The sequence below is a fragment of the Tetrao urogallus genome (assembly GCF_951394365.1).
Source record: "Tetrao urogallus genome assembly, chromosome: 2".
In the NCBI taxonomy this organism is placed as follows: domain Eukaryota; kingdom Metazoa; phylum Chordata; class Aves; order Galliformes; family Phasianidae; genus Tetrao; species Tetrao urogallus.
This window is the reverse complement of record NC_136814.1, coordinates 243,277-265,208: the sequence shown is the minus strand read 5'-3', so window position 1 is coordinate 265,208 and position 21,932 is coordinate 243,277. Positions and strand designations below refer to the sequence as shown.

The window sequence follows — 21,932 nt, the reverse complement described above, 5'->3', positions numbered from 1 at the left end:
CACCCCCTACAGACATCTATACAACCACCTCTAATATCCTCCCCGAGTCTCCTATATCCCTCCCAGCAGCTCTCCCCAGCCCCTGGAGCCCCTCCACAAACCCCCTCAATGCTCTCTATAGCACTGTGTCCCCCCTAACCTCTTCACAGCCCTCTGTTGCCCCAAATCCCCCTAGACCCACCCCTGGAGTCCCATATACCCCAATCCCCTATCATAGCCCACTCCAGCCCCGTGTGCCTCACACCCCAACAGCCTTCTGCAGCCCCCTGCCCCCCACAGCCCTCCCCAGCTCCCCACAGCTTCCTAGCCCCCCTCTATTTCCCCGTCAGCCCCCTCTATATCTCCCAGAGTTCCCCGGAGCCCCATATCGACCCTACATCCATCCCACATCCAAAGCCCATCCCATATATATCCCACTTCCCCACAGCCCATCCTGTCTCCATCCACATCCCCACATCCCCACATCCCATCCCCACATCCCAGCCCCGCTCCCAGCCCCTTACCCCACACGGAGGTGGCTGATGGCTGCGCAGGGTTCCTTCCCCGGCCCGGTGCCGCTCTCCGTCCCTCCCGGCTCCGGCGCCGCTGTACTCAGCACCGCTCCCATCGTACCGCGGTTCCGTCTCGCTGCTGCCCGGAGCTCCGGCGCGCAGCGGCTGTGGGACCGGCACTGCCTGATGGGAGAGCTGGCTGCCAACGGCCGTTCGCGCGCTGCGCCTCAGCCAATTGGAGCCGACGGCGCTGCCGTTGACCAATCAGAGGCACGAACGGGCCGGAACTGGTCCTGACCAATGAGAGCCCGGGGGCGGGACGGAGCTGCGGTGGGGGAGGGGCTCGGGGTGCTCCCTATTGCTATAGGGGGATGAGATGTGGGGTTGGGATCCGGATCAGGATTTGGGAGGAGGGATTGGGATTGACAGGTGCGAGATGGGCTTGGGGTGAGGGATTGGGAATGAGATTTGGAATGGGTGTTGGGATGCTGGATGTGGGGTTGGGAGGTTGGATGTGGGGTTGGGATGTGGGGTAGGGGATATGGATATGGGATGGATATGGGATGGGATATCGGGAAATGGGATCTATAAGGGATGGGCTCTGGTAGGGGATGAGCTTGGAACGGATGTGGCTTCATAGAACCACAGAATCACGGAACTGCTCAGGCTGGCAGATCAGTGCTGCCTCTGAACTCGGTGCCGTCTGTGAACGTAGCGAGGGCGCACTCAGTGCCCTGCTCAAGATCACTGATAACGGTGTTCAACAGGAGCGGCCCCAGTACCGAGCCCTGGGGGGCAGCACTCGTGAGAGGCTGCCCCCTGGAAAATCCTGCTCTGGGTGCGCAGAGTTGGCCGGGTCCTATCTGAAGACAAAACTGCCAGGAGCCAAACGGTGTGGGGGCAGAAGAGCCGTGACGTGGGAGGCATCTGATGCCTGTCTGTCCGTCTGCAAGGCAGGTCCAGCCACCCCTGCTTCCCCCCTCCGTGGGAACTGCCCCTGCTGCCGCTGCTGGAGTCTCTTCTGGCCACAGTGACTGATGCGATTGCGATTCCCCTCCATCCGCCCATGCCCTGCCTGCTGCCCATCCCCATGGCAATTCACGGCGCTGGGCAGCACAGGCGAGCTGTGTGAAATAGCATCCTGCTGCACAAAGGACTGCAGGGAGAGAGGAGGGCTGGGGCTGCTGGTGGCAGCTGAGGGACACCGTGGGCCATCCGTGGTGCCCCATCCTGCCCCAGAGGCAGGCGTTGGGAGCTGGGGGGCTGTGACACAGCACAAATGACTGCAGACAGAAGGACGTAGGAAAGGGAATGCAAAGCTTTTAATAACCTATCCGAGAACACAATGAGAAACAGAACCGACAGTAATCCTACAATTCCTGTCCCACCACAGCTGAGTGCCCAGACAACGTCCCATCCCACTGCAATGCGGACTTGGGAGGACTCGGCTCGGTTGTGGAGGGGAGGGATGGGGCCGCTGGCGGTGCCCCTGGAATGCTGCCACTGCTGCCTGGTGCTGCGGGCCGGCGAGGAGTGCAGGGTTACGGGTAGCCATACTGGTCGGCGATGGCCATGTCTATCTCCCGCTGCACCAGGAACTGCACGGGGCTGATCTTCATCTGCCGGGCCACCCGCTGCCACTCTTCCTGGGCCAGCTTCTTCATGTGCTCCTGCTCGGGCCGCTGCTCGACTGTGATGGGCAGCGACTCCTCCAGCGCTGTGGGTGCCGCACCACCACCTGCCCGGGGCCCCATGCAGGGCACAAAGTCCATGGGGCGCCATGGCTGAGGCTGTGGTTTGCGCTGCTGTGACAGTGGGTCCCTCTGCAGCGGTGAGCTCCTCCGCAAGGACAGGTGCGGGCAGCTCGGCGCCGTTTTCTTGGCAGTGCCCTCCTCTTGCGCCATGCTGCCTGGAGGTGCCGGTGCCACCTGGTCTGTGCTGCCAGGTTGGGGCCGGGGAGCAGCGGGGCCAGCACCGGCTGTAGGCTGGGGCTGCAGAGAGGGTGGCCGGCGCAGTGGGCCCACCGCAGTCACCCTCTGCCCCAGCGGGTGCACGGCCTGGATGTATTCACACAGGTGCACATGCAGTTCGCTGGCAGTGCCCGCTTGCCCGCTGCCGCTGGCTCCTGCGCCAGCCCCAGACAGCTTCCCTTGGCACGGGTGTTTGTGGCCTTTTCTCACTGTTCTTTCTCTCTGCGGTGGCAGCTTCCTTTTCTTGGCTGGGGCGCTGCTGGTGGGCTGCTCCTGCTGGGAGCTCTCCCCTTTCTGGGGGGTGCGGGCAGGCGCAGGGCGCTTGGCCCCCCTGCTTGGTGCTGCCCCTGTTCTTTTCTGCCTGAACCACCTGGGGCTGCCTTTGCTGCACCTCCTCGATGGGCTGTGCGCTTTGCGCTGAGGGAGGTGCGCTGACAGCCAGGATGGTCGGCTGTGGGCTGAGCTGGGCACTTGGTGGTGGCACGATGGGGCGCAGCTCTGACACCCCGCACTGCAGCTCAGGCAGGAACCCGGGGGATGGTGGAAGCCCTCAGAAAGGGTCGGTGGGCGTCCCAGAGGCAGCCTTTGTGCTGAGCTCTCTGCTGTCCCTGGGGTTGTCAGGGAGCTCAGCAATGAAGTATCCTCGGGCGGAGCTGCTGGGGTTCTCATGGGGGACCTCAACAGCTCTTGCCACGTCTGAAAATGCAAGAACATCCCCCAGGACGGTGATGATAACCTTCCCAAACCCACTTGGTGCAAACACGCGCCTGCAGCTCTGCAGACCCCAAACTCACCATTGATCCAAGAGAACAAACCCTGGATGTCCGTGATGTCCTCCGGCACATCCAAGCTGCTCGCCACTGCTGGGAAAAGCAAGAAAAAAAATCCCAAAGAGTCAATGCCAGCTCTCCCTTACCACATTCACAGCAAGGGATCTATTATAAATCAGGGCAGGAAAGGTAACTGTCAATCCCAGGGATTAAGACCATAAGCAACACGCAGCAGTGAGGACAGTCCCAGGAAAGAACAAGCAGAAAGCATAACTAGAAAGACAGTGCACCAAACCCAGATGCCTGCTGTGTGTCTGTACCTCTCTTGGGTGCTGTGCCACACTCCTGGCTTTCCACATGGCTGCGCTTCAGAGGAAGGCCACTGGCATCAGCTTCTGACAGAAAGGAGACAAGAAAGACATGAAGAGCATCTCTTTGGAGGAAGATTTGAGCACTGCCAACCACAAACTTCTGGTCTTCAAGAGCAGTTTTGTCAATTTGCCTTTCTGCTGCTGCAGCCCTGTGCCACTTCTGCAGTCAGCACAGAACTGCAGTCCTTTCCTCTCCCCTCTATCACACTCAGCCCTTCATGCAGCCCTGATTAGAGGCAGTACCCACACCACAGCTCATAAGAGCTTCTTACCTGTGGCGGCTTTCCTTTTCTTCCCTGTCAAATTCTGAATTAGTATGTAAAGAATAAAACTCCCTCGTCGGAGGAAGAAACAGAATATGCTGCTTGCTGGACACGAGAGGTCAGTCTGTTACTGGCAAAGAAAGATTCAGATCAGGAAGAAGAGGAATCAGGAAACAGAACTAATCAATGGGATCCCCTAGAGCACCTACCCCCTCCGTATGACCCTGGTGTAGTACAGGAGGCGTCAGGCACTTCCCCAGAAGAGCAAGAGAAATCTCATGGAGTCATTTCACAGGAAGGAGGGCACACTGGTCTCAGAAGAGAGTTAGAACAATGTAAGAGGGATATCAGAAACTTTCCTTTCCCTGACACCGACCACACTAACACCTCCATGTACCCCCTATGGGAGGTCCCACTGGGACTGGGGCAAATAGGTTCTGTAAACTCCCCACTCACTAGCGGAGAGGTCAGGAATTTTAAAAAGGAAATGAAATCCTTAATTGAGGATTCTATAGCAGTAACAGAACAGTAGGACCAATTTCTATGTCCTAACCTGTACTCATGGATGGAATTCATGTCCATCATGGGTATATTGTTTTCCGGAGAGGAAAGGGTTATGATCAGATGAGCTGCTATGCAAGAATGGGAAAAGAATAATCCCCCTGGACACCTTGGGATGATGCCTGCAGAACACAAATACCCACTGGAAGACCCTAATTGAGACTGTTATAATGCTCAACATTGGCAAAACATAGAGGACTTGCGAGATATAATAATGGCTGGAGTTAAGGAGGCAGAACCTCAGTCCCGGAATCTCACTAAGGCATTTGAGGTTCAGCAGAATAAGGATAAATCGCCTGGTGATTTTCTAGAAAGGCTTAGAGACAGGATGAAAATACTCAGGAATGAATCCTGAGGATCCTGTAGCCCAAGGGCTCCTTAAGGTGAATTTTGTCACTAAGGCATGGCCAGACATACAGAGAAAACTTCAGAAGACAGAAGGATGGAATACGAGGCCCCTGGAGGAGCTCTTACAAGAGGCTCAGAAGATATATGTTAGGATGGAAAACGGGGAAGAAAAACAGAAGGCTAAGTTGATGGTTTCCACAGTGGATCGTGTAGTGAAACAAAGATTGGATAACAGGGAAAGAAAAACTGAAGAGAGGTCGGGTCCTGGAGGATGGCAGAGAGGAGGAAAATTCCGAGGATATCGATCCAGACCTCAATCAGAGAATAGTGAAAGGAGGTGTTCCAAGTGTGGTAAGCTAGGACATATAAAGGAAAACAGAGTGGGAGAGAGGAGAAGATACAAGCTGCTTTAAATTCAGAATAGGGGTGTCAGGGGTCCTGAAAAATTGGTCCCACCAAGAGCCCTTGGTAAATATAAAGTGGGACTGAAGGGGAGGAGGTTGTATTTTTAGTCGATACTGGGGCAGCTCCATCTCTGCTAGCTTATAAAGTGTCAGGACTCGAATTAACAGATGAGACTCTAAGGATAACGGGGGTAGACAGGACTGGGATGACAGTGCCACCTTTTGAAAACACTGAACTGAGATTAGGGAATAGGACAATAACAGGACGGTTACTGCATGTGCCTGATGCAGAGACTGATTTGCTTTGGAGAGATCTTATGATGAAACTGGGAATGCAAATAGCAACCTGTCAGGAGGGAATTACAGTACCAATGAATGTGTTAACTGAGGCAGAGGAGAAAGAGATAGATCCTGTGGTCTGGGCAAAGGTGGGGTATGGGGGGGGGCTGAAAATAGCCCCTTTAAAAATAAAGTTGCAGGGAAAATATGAGACCATAAGACAGAAGCAATATCCACTTCCTTTTGAGGGACGTATCGAGCTTGAACCTGTGATACAAGGATTATTGAAAGATGGGTTGTTGGAACCATGCGTGACGCCCTTCAATTCCCCATTCTGCCAGTAAGGAAACCTCATGGCTCCCATCAACTGGTCCACGAGAAAAATTAATGAAATAGTACAAACGACATCCAGTGGTTCCAAACCCATGTACCTTGATGAATAAAATCCCAAATGAAGATAAATGCTTCAGCGTTAAAGACCTAAAAGACGCCTTTTAGTCTTGTCTCCTGGATCTGGAGAGCAGAGATATATTTGCCTTTGAGTGGGAAGATCCTGAGAGGGTGAAAATAACAGTATCAGTGGATGGTTCTGCCTCAGGGGTTTGCAGAATCACCGGATCTGTTTTGGAGCAAATATTGGAACACTTTCAGCCACCAGAGGGAGTACCACTCCTACAATATGTAGATGATCTCTTCTTGTCAGGACCAGAAAAAGCAGAGGTTAAAAAGTCTACCAATTAACTGCTAAATTTTGTAGGGAAACAGGGACTGAGAGCCTCAAAGAATAAACTACAGTATGTGGAAAGAGAATTTAAATATTTGGGACATGTAGTTTCTGAGGGAAAGCGTAGAATCACCCCAGAGAGAATTCAGGGAATCGTTGAACTACCCTTGCCCAGAACAAAGGGGGAACTGAGAAAATTCCTAGGGGTGGTGGGATACTGCAAGCTCTGGATAGAAGCATACACTCAGAAAACTAAAGGACTGTACCTTAAATTATTAGATGAGGAACCCAACATCCTTGAGTGGACTGCTGAGGAACAGGAATTAGTAGAGGAATTAAAATCCAACTACAGCCCCAGTCCTGGCTCTCCCTGCATTGAACAAACCTTTCCAGCTCTTTGTTAATATAGATCAAGGGGCAGCCCTGGGAGTGCTAACCCAAGAATGGGGAGGCAAATGTCAGCCTGTGGCACATCTGTCTAAGCTACTGGATCCAGTATCTCAGGGCTGGCCAGAATGTATTCAGGCAGCAGCAGCAACTGCCCTTCTGGTAGAAGAGAGCAGAAAACTGACCTTTGGGGGATGCTTGACAGCCACTACCCCACATCAAGTGAAGAATAATTTAATAATTTAACTGAGTATCAAATGAAAGTAAGATCTGATCTGCAAGATACCCCCCTTGAGGAAGGAAAGCTTTTATTTGTTGATGGGTCTTCAAGAGTGGTGCAAGAAAAGAGACACAACGGATGTGCTGTAGTAGAGGGAGCAAGAGGGGAGGTGAGGGAGATGGACTGGCTGCCTAATGACTGGTCAGCACAGACATGTGAATTATGTGCCCTGCACCGAGCACTTCATCTCCTGAAGGGAGGAGAATATTTACCAATTCAAAGTATGCATATGGAGTGGTACACACTTTTGGAAAAATTTGGGAGGAGCAAGAGTTAATCAACAGTAAAGGAAAGGAATTGGTCCGTGGAGAACGGACAAGTCTTAGAAAATTTACTACTACCCACTGAAATTGCAATAGTGCATGTCAGAGGTCACCAGAAGGGGAATTCAATCATTGCCCAAGGCAACCGAGCAGCAGATAAAACAGCCCGTGAGGCTGCTTTACAATCAACAATTACTATGAATTATCTTGTGCCCGAGGTACCACCTCTTCCCCCAAAACAAATATTCTGTAAAAAAGAAAAGGAAATCCTTAGGAACTGAGGGGCCACGGAGTCCGAGGATCATTTCACATGGGAGAGAATATTAAACAATACAGTGACAAGAGAAATTTTAATCATCCTGCATCAAGGCAGTCACTGGGGAGTGCAAGCCCTGTGTGATGCTGCGCTGCGAAAATACATAAGCATAGGGATATGTACTCTGAACAGGTCTGCAGGGGGTGTGTAGTGTGCCAGAAAGTGAATAATAAGGCTATCAGACACCAGCCTAAAGGGGGAAGAGAGTCAGGGATTCGACCACTCCAAAGTATTCAAGTAGATTTTATGGAACTCCTGAATGTAGGGAAAATCAAGGACTCATTAGTGTCTGTAGACCACTTAACTGGTGGGTAGAAGCATTTTTGTCAGTATCTGCCACTGCAAATACAGTAGCCAAGGTAATTTTGGAACACATAATCCCTAGATATGGAGTGGTAGAATATATTGATTCAGACCAAGGTAGTCATTTCACTTCACACACATTACAGAAATTAATGCACACTTCAGGGATTAAATGGGAATTTCATACCCCCGGCACCCATCATCATCAGGAAAAGTAGAAAGAATGAATCAGAGAATACAGAAACTCCTCACAAGTTGGTCATAGAGTCTCGACTCCATTGGACCAAATGCTTGCCTCTGGCACTTCTCTGAATCCGTACAGCACCAAGAAAGGCTTGTGGGGGTTTCCCCATATGAAATGTTATTTGGGTTACCATATCTGGGAAAGGAAAATGAGGTACCGCAGTTTGAAACTAAAGATGTGTTCCTTAAGAACCACAGACTCGGACTGTCTTCCTCACTATCATCTCTCAAAATCCCTCCCGCTGTGTATGGGAACTGTGGAGTCCCAGCCTGAGACACTGATTGAGCACCTGGGGAAAGGAGCTGGTCAGCCCTAGGAGCACAGCTATAGGCTTTTTAAATTCTCAGAGAGGGAAGATTTAGATGGGATGTCAGGAAGAAATTCTTGATCCCCAGTAGGTGGTGAGGCCCTCCAATGTGCCACCCAGAGAAGCCATGGATGCCCCATTCCTGGAGGTGCTGGAGACCAGGTTGGATGGGGCCCTGAGCACCTGATGGAAAGGGTGGCAGCCCTTTCCCCTGATGGAAAGGGTGGCAGAGAGCTGGACTGGGATAGTCTGTAAGGTCCCTTCAGAGCTCAGCCATTCTAAAGCTCTATGAGATAACTCTGACAGAAAGCAGATTTTGGCAGGCTTGGGAGTGCCAGATGCAAAGCTGAGGGTAGTAAAGCCATCTGTCTACGTACCCATGGTTTCCAGAGACCACTTGGGCATCCAGATGCCATTTTTCCATGATTTTCTCAATGGCGTGCTGTGTCAACTGCAGAATTTCCTGGCAACAAATAGGGAATGGAGAGACAGCAGTGAGCACAAATACTGGAGATCGGTGTGACTAGGGAGTCCTATCCAAGAGCTAAGGGAGGGCACCATGTCTTTCCAGAAATCCGGCAAGATCTTCCAGAAAGTGTGCCCCCATGAGCCACGGGACTCCAGAGACACAGCAAAGATGGACCTTGGGCTCTGCCTGACCCTCTTGCTGCCAGCCTTGTGCCATCTCCAGAACAGCCTGGACAGGCAGTCAGATCATGCCCTGAGCCAGCCAGGCCCTGCAGTGCTCCAGTTGCAGCTGGCCCGGAGAACAGCCCTTCCAGCTAAGAAGCCTGACCCACAAGCCTCTTGGAAGGGACCATGTCCGGCCTCCAAGCCAAGCCCAGCAGGTGCCTGTCGGGCCCAGCCCAGGGGGAATTCACAGTGCTGCACAGAGCACCCTGATCCCAGCTGCACTGTGCAGCCAGCACCAGCAGCAGCTCTCAGTGAGGGGAGCAGAGCGGCTGCAAGATACAAGAGAGGCTGAACCTGAGAGTCAAGTGTGGGGTGGGCAGCCAGAGCACAGAGCTGTCTCTGGAAAGGGCTGAGAGGAAACAGGGGAGCAGTACCATTACCTCTCTCTTCAATCCGTGGATCTTATTCTCTTGGAGGACATCAAACACTGATTCAAGAATGAGGTCCTTCCTGGCTGACAATTGAGTAGTTTTCACATTCAGCTCCTGCCTCTCCCCTCCGTCCAAACCGATGAGCTTCTGAAGGCAAAGCGAGTCTTCAGCACTGCCCACCCCACAGCTCAGAGCTCCAGTGCCATGAGGTGAAGGATCCTGGGGCGTTGTGCCCTTCCTTATCCCCCAGCCCCTTTTTCTCCTTTGCTTTGCCAAGGGCTGCCTTCCACCATACAGATGGGAGGCACAAGGTGTGCAAAGAGCATGCAGCCAGCTAAGGCCACACTACAGAGCCAGGGGTGCAGGGCAAGGAAGTGTTTTTACCCCAGAGATGGGAGCTCATGCACAACAGGTCCTGCTGACGCCATCTGGAAGAGAAAGGCATTCGATGGGAGGAATCACAAGGAACGTGGCCAGAGCTTCCAAAGGAGCTTCCCAGGGAACTGCTGGCAGAATTTCCTGCTGCTTCCCAACAGTTTGCAGAGCACCACTGCTCAAAGTTGTGCTCTTAAGCCCTTCCCGTGCTGCAGAGCATCTGCTACTTCTCTGTTTGCTTTCCCCTCCCCTCCAGATTCCCCAGTGCCATGGATGTGCTAAAGGCCCCTTCTTCCCACTGCTGTCTTCAGCTCGAGCTCTGAGGTGGGCACTGGGAAGATTCTTCCACTCCGAAGCCCATCCTGCTGCCAAGGCGACCCCCAGCCCGGTTCAAGGGAGTCCCCAGGTTGGTCCTGTGGCACCCTGGAAGGATCTGGAAGTTCCCATTGTGGGCCCAGGAGCTCTGAGGAGTCCCCAGACTGATCTGGAGATGTCCCAGTAGGGTCTGGTAGGGTCCAGGGAGTCCTCATGTGGGTCTGAGTGGTCCTACACTCATCCAGAAGGGTCAGGGGATGTTCCCAGAGGTGTCTTGAGGTGCTCGTGTGAGTCTGGGAGGTCTGGCCACCCGTCTCACCATCCGCTGTAACATGATCACAGCACTCTCATCAGTGCTTTGGACTCTCACCCACAAGACACACTTTGTCAACTGTGTCACCGAGGAATCATAAGAATTGGAATTGTTGGGGTTAGTTAATATGGACTATTGTTCGTACTCTAAAGAACCCATCCTTTGTTCAGTGTATTACTTTTAGTTTAGCTGCTTTTAGGATTGTTTTTGAACCATGCTTCTTTATCTATTAATAAAGAAGGGGGAAATGTGGGATAAAGAAAGTCATTATCTTGCTAACGAGTAAAAAAGCTCAGCAGTAACTTGAGCCAGATGTAAACACACATGAGGCACCTGTTTTCTACATGTAACCAGTTGTTGATGTGCAGGTATAAAAGGTTGTAAGCACTACAATAAAGGTATTTCGTCCTTCCATCTGCACCAGCAAGGGAGCCTGCGCCTCTCTTGCCACACCAGCAAGGGAGCTTGGAGTCCTCTTGCCACAGAGAAGAGAGGACAGAAGAAGAGGAGAGAAAAGATAGAGCAGAACAAAGAAAAAAAGAGAGGAGCTTGTAAGGGGGAAGAACAGAAAGGCGATGAACGAGAGGGGAAAAGAAAGAGAGCAGAATAGAAGATACAGGTGAGAAGAGCAGTTCTAAAAAGGACAAGAAAAAAAAAATAGAGGGCAGGGAGAACAGAGGGAACAGCAAAAGAGGGAAGGGCAGATGGAGGAAGAAAGGAAGGAATGGTGCAGAGAAAAGAGGGAGAAGAGTGTAGAAAAAAAGAAAGTAGAGGAGAGGAAGAGAGAAGGCCAGAGTAAACTGAGTTACTGAGAAAAGAAAAAAAAGTAATATGAATAATTTCTAAGTTCTATTAAAGTAAAATTCTTCTTAAGACAGATTTCTTTTTGCAGTGTTCATATCCTGGACAATTTAGGAATATTCAGATACATTTTCAGTACGTTTTTGTAAGGTCTGCTTCATCCCAGCTGCTCTGAAATACCCAGGAGTCAAGGGGGAGATCAGTCCTTAAAGGCACTCAGAAAATCCCACTTTTTGTGTTAACATCGACAAGTTTACCTTCATGAAGGAGTAGAGAGACTTCCCATACGTGGTCAGGAATCCTCTTCTGATATCCAGCACATCAATTCTGGAGCAGGACACCATCGCTCTGATCAGAGTGCTGCCGGCTACTCCCAGGCCCTGGAAAGCAAAGCAGCCACGCGCAGCCAACACAGAACTGCTGGAGAATCACCCACAGACACAAAGGTCTCAGTGCCCAGTCTTGTGCAGGAGCTGCTCTTAATTACAGCATTTTTGCATTAATGGAGCAATCCATTAGCAGCAGCTTGCTCCTAAGTATGACTGTTACCTGCTGTGCAGAAAAGCCTGAGCTTTCCTGGAAAAGCCAGTTTCCATCTGAGCTTCCATCTCATAGAATCATAGAATCACCAAGGTTGGAAAAGACCTAAGAGATCATCCAGTCCAACCGTTCACCTATTCCCAATAGCTCCCACTAAACCATGTCCCTCAGCACAACATCCAGCCTTTCCTTGAACACCCCCAGGCTGGAATCATCATGACTGCCATGATGCTGCTGACTCAAGCTTGAAAATGCAAGAAAGAAGCAAGCAATCTTACTCCATAATCTGTTTACCTTCATGGATTTACACAGTCTTTCAGCAAAGCACGCAGGCTCGTTTCGCACGCACTGTACTGTAAGGAGAGACAAGAACAAGAGAATTAAGGTCAGTAAAGCAGGAGGTTTTCCACAAAGCTGCAGCACTTCCTTGGTGCAGGTGTTTCTTCTGTCAAGAGGCAACGCCAGGTTAACAAACAGCAGCTGCAGGGCAGGCACCTAGTCAGTGATGTGCTGCGAGCTGATGTCTCTGTGCCTGCACACAGCAGGATTTGCATGAAGGCTTTCGTGCCTCCTGACAGCAAACCTCTGCTGCCAAAGCTCCCTTTGGGCAAGCACACCGTGCCATAATGCACAAAGCTTTCTCACCTGACTGGGTCTGCAAAGCACAGAATCATAGAATGGTTTGGGTTGGAGGGGACCCCTAAGATCCTTGAGTTCCAACCCCCTGCAACCTCAGGGACACCTCCCTCTACACCAGGGTGCTCCAAGTCCCACCCAGCCTGGTTTTGTGCCCACAGACAAAAACAAACCACTTCTGCCTCCTGAAACCATGTAACAGCCGCTCTAGGGCAGACACAGCACCTCTCATCGTTTCATTCCTTTGCAGACAATGTTTAAAAGCAGAGCGCTCGCGCACAGCCAGCAAAGCATCTTCCAGGTCTCCTGACATCTCAGATTTAATGCTGTCTGTTACATCCTTGTCAGCAATGCCTCATTACCATCAAAAACTAGGGGGAAGAATCCATGGGCAGAAAGTCAGAGAGATTCAAAGGACCACTTTGCAACAACAAGCTCCTCATGTACTGCATGAACATTCTATCATTCCTGCAGCACTGCCAGCTAAACCAGGATCGTCCCACGAAAGAATTCATCTCCATTGCTAACAGACTTACTAATTGCCTACCACAGCTATTACCATCTTCAAGACCTGCTACTTTGTGGTGCCAATCAAGTTTCTTAGCTCCTCTCCTCCCTGCCCCAATGGCAGTCACACTTCATGATCTTTGCTTTCCATGCTGGTACTTAGGTTTCTAAAGCCCCTTTCAGTCTCAGGAGGGAATAAAACAGCCCGAATGAAATGGATGCAATGGGGTTCTCTCCACGACACCTCCTGCAGAGGAGTTCACATCCAGTGAACACCTACAGAGCTCCTACAAAATCATCACACACAAAGAAGGAAGGAAAAGAAACCCAGGACACTGTGCAGGGGTGCTGCCTCTCAGCAGGTGATCCCTGTTCCGTGTACAGAGGACGGACATAAACTGCACCTCATCTGTTCCCCATTTCTTCTCCCCCACTCCTACAGGCACTGACAGACACTGTGGATGACAAAGTAAGGCTTATGGAGAAGACTGAAGTACAGGAGATCTTTAATTCCTCAGAGCTAGAGCACTGCTGGCCCGCACTTGTCCAGATCATGGATATTTCCCAACAAGCACCAACCAGGCATGGCAACCCACAACCAAAATGTCACTGCCCCTGCCAACCAACCAGCCTGTCTAGAGACTCTCATTAGAGACTTGCAAACAAGACTAGAACCATTACTCCCATTTCACAGGTTGGCTTCTCTTCGCCATGCATGCACAAGAATAGACTGGGAAGCACATTACTACACACCTGAGCATCCTGCTGAGCACATCCACAAACATTCCTTCATCTCTGTTTCCTGCAAAGACACAAGGATAGAAGACTCCGTTCACCAGAGCATCTACTGGAAGCAACTCCTGGGAATTCCTCATTCAGGATCAGCTGCTGGAGATGCATAATGGAGTCCTTCAAAGGGAAGACTAGCTCACTAACACAGCAAAACACAGCTCAGGTGTGCTTTGGGCTTCCTTCTAAAAACAAGCAGCAACCCACTTTACTGGGATGTTTAAAGAAGAGCCCACAGCACTCATGCACACCCAGAGTCAGAGTCCCCTCCCTGTAGAAGCTGGGCTTGAGGAGCAGCCATGGGACACACGGGGTGAGAAAAAGCCAGCCTGGAGCTCCTCACCACTGAGTGCAGAGCTGTGCCCACAGCTCTGAAGGTTCACCCCCTTTCCCCTCAGCTTGGCTCATTGTCGCGAGGGACAGGAGGACCCTTCAAAACATGGAAGATGTGTCAGATATGATGCCATCCTCAAGGGAGCAGCCAGATTCTAGCAAGAACACACACAGCATCCATTAGGAGCAGGGCCACCGCCTGGGTGCTGCCCACAACATTTGCCAGCCATAACCTGCTACGTGCAGAACTGGGCCCAGGGCTCTCAGCGTCACTGCAGCACTCCAGCCATTATTATCGGTGCTGCAGCCTCCAACTAAGAAGCACAGACAGGAAGAAACTGACAAGAGAGCCACACGTCCCACTGACAGACAGAATGCTCCTCCCTGTTTTATTTACACCAGTTCAGCTGCTGGTGAAATTCTAGTCTAGCTTCTCTCTGGACAAACAGCAACACCCAGGTTGGCCAGTCTGTCACACCTGAAAGCTCCCTAGACTCCTTCCTCTTCACATTTGCCTGCACACACACACACTGACTGTCAGACAGCAGGACAAGGCCTGGCCTGTCACACTACTAACAAAGCTCGTAGTTCTCCTTAATGCAACCAACTTCTTCATTGGTGCGAGAAGCCACAATTTCAACCAGGCAGCCTTCACCTGTTCCTGCTCCTTAGGGAATCACCAAGGCAAGATTTAAGATACCAGCAACTGCTTGTGACGTGCAACCAGGTATCTTCAAGAGTTAATAATAAATAAGAAGACATACATAACAAAGCAGCAAGCCCTTGGCCAGAACGTAAGCCATACGAAAGGAAGATTTCCAAACCTTCACAGCCCTCCTTAGTTCGTGCACACCATACATGGTGCTGGGAGTCATCATCCCAATGATCGCCCTTACAAAATTCCCCTCAGCTCTGACTTCAAGTCATCAATCCAATCCTAGAAAGCCAAGAGAGGAGAAAGGAGTTGGCAGAAAGTACGGCCTTTGAGGACAGAAGGAACTGAGCTGTTCACCACTTCTCTTCAGGCTCCAACCCTCCTTGCATTAACAACTGCTCTGAACTGAACGAGAACAAAACAACCTTGGTCAGGTAAAGTCTCTGCTGATCTTCCTCTTATGGAGACTGGGTCGTTTTTCGCTTTTCACCAAGTGACACAACCACATTCACACATCTCTGCAGACACCTACCCTGCCAGGAGTGTCTTATAGGTGATCAGAACTTGCTGACGTTGGCAAACATTGAATTTGGTCAAGACATTGATGATGGCATCTTCATCCATGCCTGCAAGAAACAAACGGAAGCTGGTCAGGCTGCTTGCACAAGAATCAGAAGTGCCCTCTACTCTTGTGCCACCTCCAGTCCCCTACACAGCCAGTTCTCAACAACTCCAGGACTACAGCTATGCACATAAAGCTGCCAGGACCACACCATGACATGAAGGGCAGTTCTGTTTCCACTTTCCAGTGATTTTTAGGGCAGTTGTGCAGCAGAGCATAGCAAGCAGCTATGCTTCCCTCTAACAAGCCACCAGAGCAGCCATTCCAAGTGCTGGGGAAAAAATAAAAGTTGACCTGTGGAGGAAGATCAGCTTACCAAATGCCTTCATGGCCTTCCTGAGTGCCTGTACTTCTTGCTTAGCGCTGAAACTTGAGATCCCCTTGATTGTTGTCTAAGGCCACAAGAAAAGGATTTAGCAAAGGCAGACTTGCACCAATGCACACATAGAGTTGAACTGAAAACAAAAAAACACCCAACATAAAAGATGTGAACACAGAGATGGTAAAACTCCACCCACACACGTGATGTGGTATCAGGCTTCAATCTCACGCAGCAGTCTACTCTAGTGGGACTTCCCAAGCACATCAGAAAGAAGCCACAGGGCACAACTACAAGGAGAACATTTCTCCACATTGCTGTCCATTAAGTATCTAGTTTCCAGTGAAACAGCTAGACCACCTGGTATCTGTGTTCAGGCCCACCAGGCTTTCTTCCTAGCAGTTCTCCATGTCAGTCATAAAGCAGCGTGCTCCCATCACAGCCCCACTCCTGACTTCTCTTGTAGCAGATTTATTCTGCACCATTACTTTTGTTCTGTGAGGCTGCACCTAGAGAACAGTGTCCAGGTCTAGGCTCCCAGGCTGGACATACTGTAAGGAGTCCAATGGAGGGCTACCAAGATGGTGCAGGGACTGAAACACCTCTTCCATGACAAGAGGCTGAGACAGAGGGGGCTGCTCAGCCTGAAGAAAGGGAGCTCAGAGGGATCCCACCCACGGCCATCAGTCCCTGCAGGGAGGGGCAGAGAGGACGGAGCCAGGCTGCATCCAGTGGAGCCCAGTGCCAGGACCAGAGGCTGCCACCAAACATCAGGAGCACTCCTGTGCTGTGTAAGCACTGGCACAGGCACCCAGAGAGGCTGCAGCCTCTCCTCTTGGAGATCTCCAAACCCATCTGGACGTGGTCCTGGGCAACACTTCAGGTGGCCCTGTTGGAGAAATACACAGGTTGGAAAAGTGACCTTAAAGATCACCGACTCCAACCACGACCTGACCATACTACCCCAACTAACAACCCTCCTCTAAATCACGGCCCTGAGCACCACATCCAAATGGTTTTTAAACACAGTCAGGGATGGTGACTCAACCCCCTCCCTGGGCATTGCAGTGCTTAACAACCCTTACCGCACAGAAGTTTGTCCTGATATCCAACCTCAACTTACCCCACGTCTGTGCGTCCTGTGGAACCCCACAGATGTGACAATGAGGTCTGGCTTCTAGGTGCTTCTCAAAGGAAACCAGCGCACGGCGTCAGGAGGGGAGGAGGAAGCAGCCGATCCTGCCACTGACACTGCCATCGCGCGTCCCTCCCCAGGACTCCCACATCTTCCAATCCCCAGGAAGAGGACCGCACGGAGCGCGGCGGAGAGGAGCGCGGCGGAGAGGAGCGCGGCGGAGAGGAGCGCGGCGGAGAGGAGGCGCGGTAGCGGGCGCGTACGCGGGCACGGGCGCGGTCTCGCTGCGGTCCTCCGCGTCCCCGCCATCCTCTTGCAGCAGCTCCAGCCGGGGTCCGGCCCTCCGGGGCCCCGGAAGCGGAGCGGGTGCACAGCGCGCGGCGGCGCAGCAGGCAGCCGGGACGGGAACATGCGGGACGGGCGCGGAGATGACGCAATGACGGTGCGACCGCGGAAGGAAAGGGCCACGCAAGGAGCGCCCGCCCAATTCCGAGGACCGACCACTGGGAGAGCGAAAGAGGTGGGGCCGAGTAGCCGTGATGGCGCTGGCGCGACGGCGGAGCCGCGGCGCGGAACTGCCCCGCCGCGCGTCCCCGGCTAACCGCGAGGTCCCCGCGAAGTGGACGCCGGGCGGTCAGGGGAAGGCGGCGCGGGGGCACCGCCGCCGGCCCCGTCCGTCCCCCGTCGGAACCGAGCCGTCCTCCGTCGTTGCGGCGGGGCGCCGCCGGGCTGCGAGAAGCGGCGGCTGACCGCGAGCGGCGGGACCCGGCCGGTGTCCGGGAGCGGCTCCTGGCTGAGCCGGGCAGCCCCGGAAGAGAGGGAGCGACCGCACGGATCGAGACGCGTTCGAGCCCGGCACGGAGTCCGCAAGAGCCTTCGGCTCTCGCCGGCTCCAATCATCGGCAGCGCTGTGCTGAGCTGCTGCCCCGCAGCCGCAGTCCCCAAGTGCCGGTTTCCGTCTGTGTGTCCCCGTGCGGAGCTCCCGGAGCCGCGTGAAGCCGACGTGGAGCCGCTTCGTGTTGGCCCCGAGGAGGGAAGCCGTGAGGGGGGATGATTGTTCGGGTGGGAGCTGGTTGGGAATACGGTCATTTCTCTGTTTATTGCTCTGTATGTTCAATGATTAAATGTTTAGCGTTCGTTTTTCAGCACTTCTGTGTGCAGTCAATTCTGCAGCTCTAAAGACCCCCCCGTCCCCGTCCCCGTCCCCGTGCCCACCGCCGGGTAAGGACGGGGCGGCACAAACCGCTGTCATAGGACTGCAACCACCAGCCCCGTTCCTTCCCCCCAAATCCCTGCCCCTCCTCAACGCCGCGTGGGAAATGGTTGGGGTGGGATTCTGGGAGAGCTGGGGCAGCTCAGCCTGCGCAAGAGGAGGCTCGGGGGGATCCCGGGCACGGCCATCAGTCCCTGCAGGGAGCTGCGGAGAGGACGGAGCCGGGCTGCACCCGGCGGTGCCCAGCAGCGGGACCGGAGGCTCACGCTGCAGCACAGCAGGTTTCCCTGCATGTCACCGCTGAGCTCTGGTCAGCGCCGCTGGATGTTTTTGCCAGTGACCACAATGCGGGAGATGAGAGCATCCTTGTGAAATCCACCGGGCATCCTAAGGCACGAGGTGCTGCTGGCATCCTGAGGTTTTCCAGGGGCAGCAGGGGGAACTGGAGGGCTCAGGGCAGTAGCTGGGGGCTCTTGAAGGGACCGCGAGGCGGCAGCAGGACCCCCAACAGCGGAGACGTCGGCTCCCCAGAGCCCCGTGTATGGCTGTGAGAAGGGTGGAGGGTGTAAGAAACGTAGAATGTGCACAGGGCTTATGATTGCCATGACTCAGGCTTGACATATTCATAAATCCCTTTCCCTGTTTCCCTTTTTCCCTTTCCCTTTTTCCTCTCCCTTTTTCCTCTCCCTTTTCCTCTCCCTTTCCCTCCACAAGAGAAGACGGCTGTGCTCTGAGGGCAGGCGGAGGTAGGACAAGGGTCAGGAGCAAGGGCAGAACGGTTTCTTTGTTGCTCAGTGGAAGGAAGGGCTGTGCTTAGCGCAGGCGGATTTGCCCTGGTGTTTCTTACAAGGACTGAGGGTGGGATGAGACGTGCCCTGCACTGGGCGTGCTTGCCAGTAGGCAAAGGAGAAATGCAAATGATGCCAGTCGGTCTCTGCGCTGTATTGGGGAGCCAGCCTGGGAGCAGAGCGACGTGAGAGCCCCACTGCCTTCTGCCTGTGAGCTGAACGGAAGGATTCCTGGGCTGAGATGGATCTCCATCTCTGCAGCTCCTGACCTCTTGGATTTGGTGATCTGGTGCAGGGAAGCTTTTGGCCATGATTTATCATCGCCGTAGCTAACCTGCGTGGGAAAAGTTGACGTTAGATCTTGCATCCAAGCTCTGAACACAGCTTTGACTTGCCAGTGCTTTCCGTTGTCTCCACTTGTCTGGTGCCTCCCTGAAAAGTATGCCTGGTCTGGAAATCTGTTCTTATGTCCTAGCTTTTGTGCAGTAAAGGAGCTTTTGAAACGTTGCTTCTTGCAGCAGTCCAGTGTTTCGGGAGAGAGAAAAACACGGCTGGCAGAGGCTGGATTTCTGCTGTTAGTGAAGCTGAGCTGAGCTCTAAACTGACTCTTACACTGGGAACGGGAGCAAAGCCTGCAGGCACAGAGGATTAGCTTTTCCCTGCAGGCACAGAGGATTAGCTTTTCCCTGCAGGCTGAGCACGTCAGAGGCAGGTCATCGCTGGGAGAGCTCGTGCTTTACAGCATCAGGCCGTACAGAGAAAGTAATTCTAAAAGCAAGCTTGCCAGTTCTTTTTGAGCTGAGTGGTTGTTGAGCAAGGAAAGATTGGAGATGCTGTTTGCTCATGGAAGGCGGAGAGGCAAAAAGCAAGGAAAGGGTGTGCTGTGCATGGCCAGCTCATCGCACCTGCACCGCTCCCCCTGCTCCAAGGAGGAGCAGCTCAGCGAGCTTGGCCTGGGCCACTGAAGGGAACACAGCAACATCTGGACCAACCCCTCCACTCCCGCCCCCTCCGCACGCCTCGCCACTTTCCTGCTTTTCATGCCAGGGTGGGGCGGAGTGGCTTTCAGCTGAGTCCAGTCACGGCACCGGCGGAACCGCCGTCCCCAGCACTGGGCCGTGTGGGCGACTGGCGGTGGTGCTGGGATGGATGGGCTGCTCTGCACTGCAGAAGGAAAGCAGCAGCCCATCCTACTCCGTTTAGACTGCAATAAAGGAAATATCTCACCGTAGCTACGAGCCAGTTGACTCAAAAGAAGCTCAGCACCTCAGCTTCCTGGAGCGTGGCATCTCATTTAAAATAATGGGGTTTGAAAGCTGAACAGTGTCTAGTCCAACAAGCTTATTCTCTTAGGCCGTGGTGAAGCTGAGGAAACCAACTCAGGAATGGGACACGGCATGTGTTGTGTCAAGCAGGTGATGCCTTTATTACAGCCGGGTGCGTGGGATCGCTCCACCAACACGCACAGCCAGAGAAGCAGGGACTGCAGATTTATAGGCGTAGCATGTACGTATCCATCACATTCCAAGGACATGGGCAGAAATTCCAAGAAATAATTCACATCTCTGGTGGTCATGAGATGAAGGCTAATAGTCATCCTCGCTGTCAATTTCCAACCTTTTAAGGGGGCTTGCCCAAACCGGCTCCCACTGATGTTACGTCATGCTGAGGCATCCGTTTTGCCATCTTATCTGCAACAAGAGGACGTCAATTCTAAACCGATTCCAGAAATCCCATCAGAGGGAGCAGATGTTCCGGCAGACAGAACAAACTGTGATCTTCAAGGACCCTTGCGGCACAAACCGTTCTATAGTTCAATGATCACTAAGAAACATCCCAACCCATGCCATCCGGTGCCTCTCTGATCTTCCAGGACCCTTCCAACACAAACCAATCTACGGTTCTTTGATCATCAAGGAACTCCCAACGCTGGCCATCCCAAACAAGCCATCCATTCTGTGGTTCTTAATGATCTTCCAGGACCCTCCCAACACAAACCATCCTATGGTTCTATGATCTTCCAGGACTTTCCCAACGCATCCATGCTGTGGTTCTTAATGATCTCCAAGGACCCTCCTGTGCTGGTGATGTCACAATGCCGTGCTGAGCTCACAGAGGCCCCGGGGCGGGGCGGGGGCAGTGGGTCAGCGCTCACCCTGCCGGCCCCATTCTGCGGGTGTGCAGGTCTGCGAGCAGCTGTGCGAGCGGTGCAGCCATGCGGGCCCAGTTTGCCAGCGGAAATTTAACAGCGCTGCAGCGCGTGAAGCTGCTGCAGGAGCTGATGCAGGTGAGCTCTGGGTGGGCGGGCACAGAAGGGCCGGCGGGACGAGCTGCCGGCTGGAGGGCGCCCTGCCCGTGGCGCGGCAGCAGAGGGCCGGGCACCTCCGGCGGGATGCAGAGCTGCCGGCAGCGCCTCGGTGCCAGCGCCGCTCCTCTCTCCTCCCACAGGCTCATGAGCGGGCTGTGGAGAACCACAGAGCTGCGGCCAAGGAACAGATGATGAAGGTGAGCGGATGCAGCGGCACGGGCCGGTGTGGGTGTGCGGGCTCAGCAGTGCTGCCGTGGGGCGTGGGGTGGGAGAAGTCCCCCCGTGCGGGGCTGCAGCTGCAGCCCTGCGGGCGCCGGTCGCCCCGGTGGAGGAGGTGGGAGGGGACGGCGGCACGGAGCTCCGTGGGAGCGCCGGTGCCCTGATGGCCTCTCCTCCTTGCCCGCAGGAGTGCCGGAAAGTACGGGATGAAAGAGTGGCTGCTAGGCGAGAGGAGCTGGAGCAGGTAGGGTGGAGCGGGGGCTCGTCCTCACAGCTCGGCGTCCTCACGGCTCTGGCTGTGAGGAGGACCTCGGTCCCGGCCCCTTGGGTCCACGGGTCCCAGCACAGCCATCCCACATGGCCCAGCTGTTGTCTTGCAGGAGAAGCAGCTCGTCGCCCAGCTGGAAAAGCAGCTGCAGGGTGAGACTGAGGAGATTGAGGTAGTGTGGAGGGGCGAGGGGATCGGGGCTGCCCGCCCCCAGGCTGGGGACCTGGAGGAGGGCTGCAGCGGGCACGGCGCTCACGCTTTTGTCTGCCAGGTGCTGCGCCAGGAGAAACAGCGCCTGCAAGAGGAGCTGGAGGAGCTGGAGGTGGAGAGTGCCTGGTGAGTGGGACTGGGCCCTGCAGCCCACGCCTGCACCCCGGGGTCTCTGCAGCACCCGGGGCAGCAATGGGGCTGCAGCGCTGCTGGGCTTGGGGCTCGGGTTCCGTTCGGCACG

At 53.7% G+C, this 21,932-nt stretch overlaps 1 protein-coding gene across 1 annotated transcript; it reads right to left on the bottom strand.

Annotated features, from left to right (window-relative positions):
- Positions 1–11,985: 11,985 nt before the first annotated feature.
- On the bottom strand, positions 11,986–17,096 carry LOC306944279 (annexin A4-like; the record flags this gene model as incomplete). Its single annotated transcript, XM_079532763.1, is given in 9 exon segments — positions 11,986–12,042; positions 12,606–12,679; positions 13,167–13,287; positions 14,779–14,861; positions 14,864–14,891; positions 15,142–15,155; positions 15,158–15,235; positions 15,548–15,623; positions 16,758–17,096. Coding segments are annotated over 9 exon segments (870 nt in total).
- Between the last annotated feature and the right edge of the window lie 4,836 nt (positions 17,097–21,932).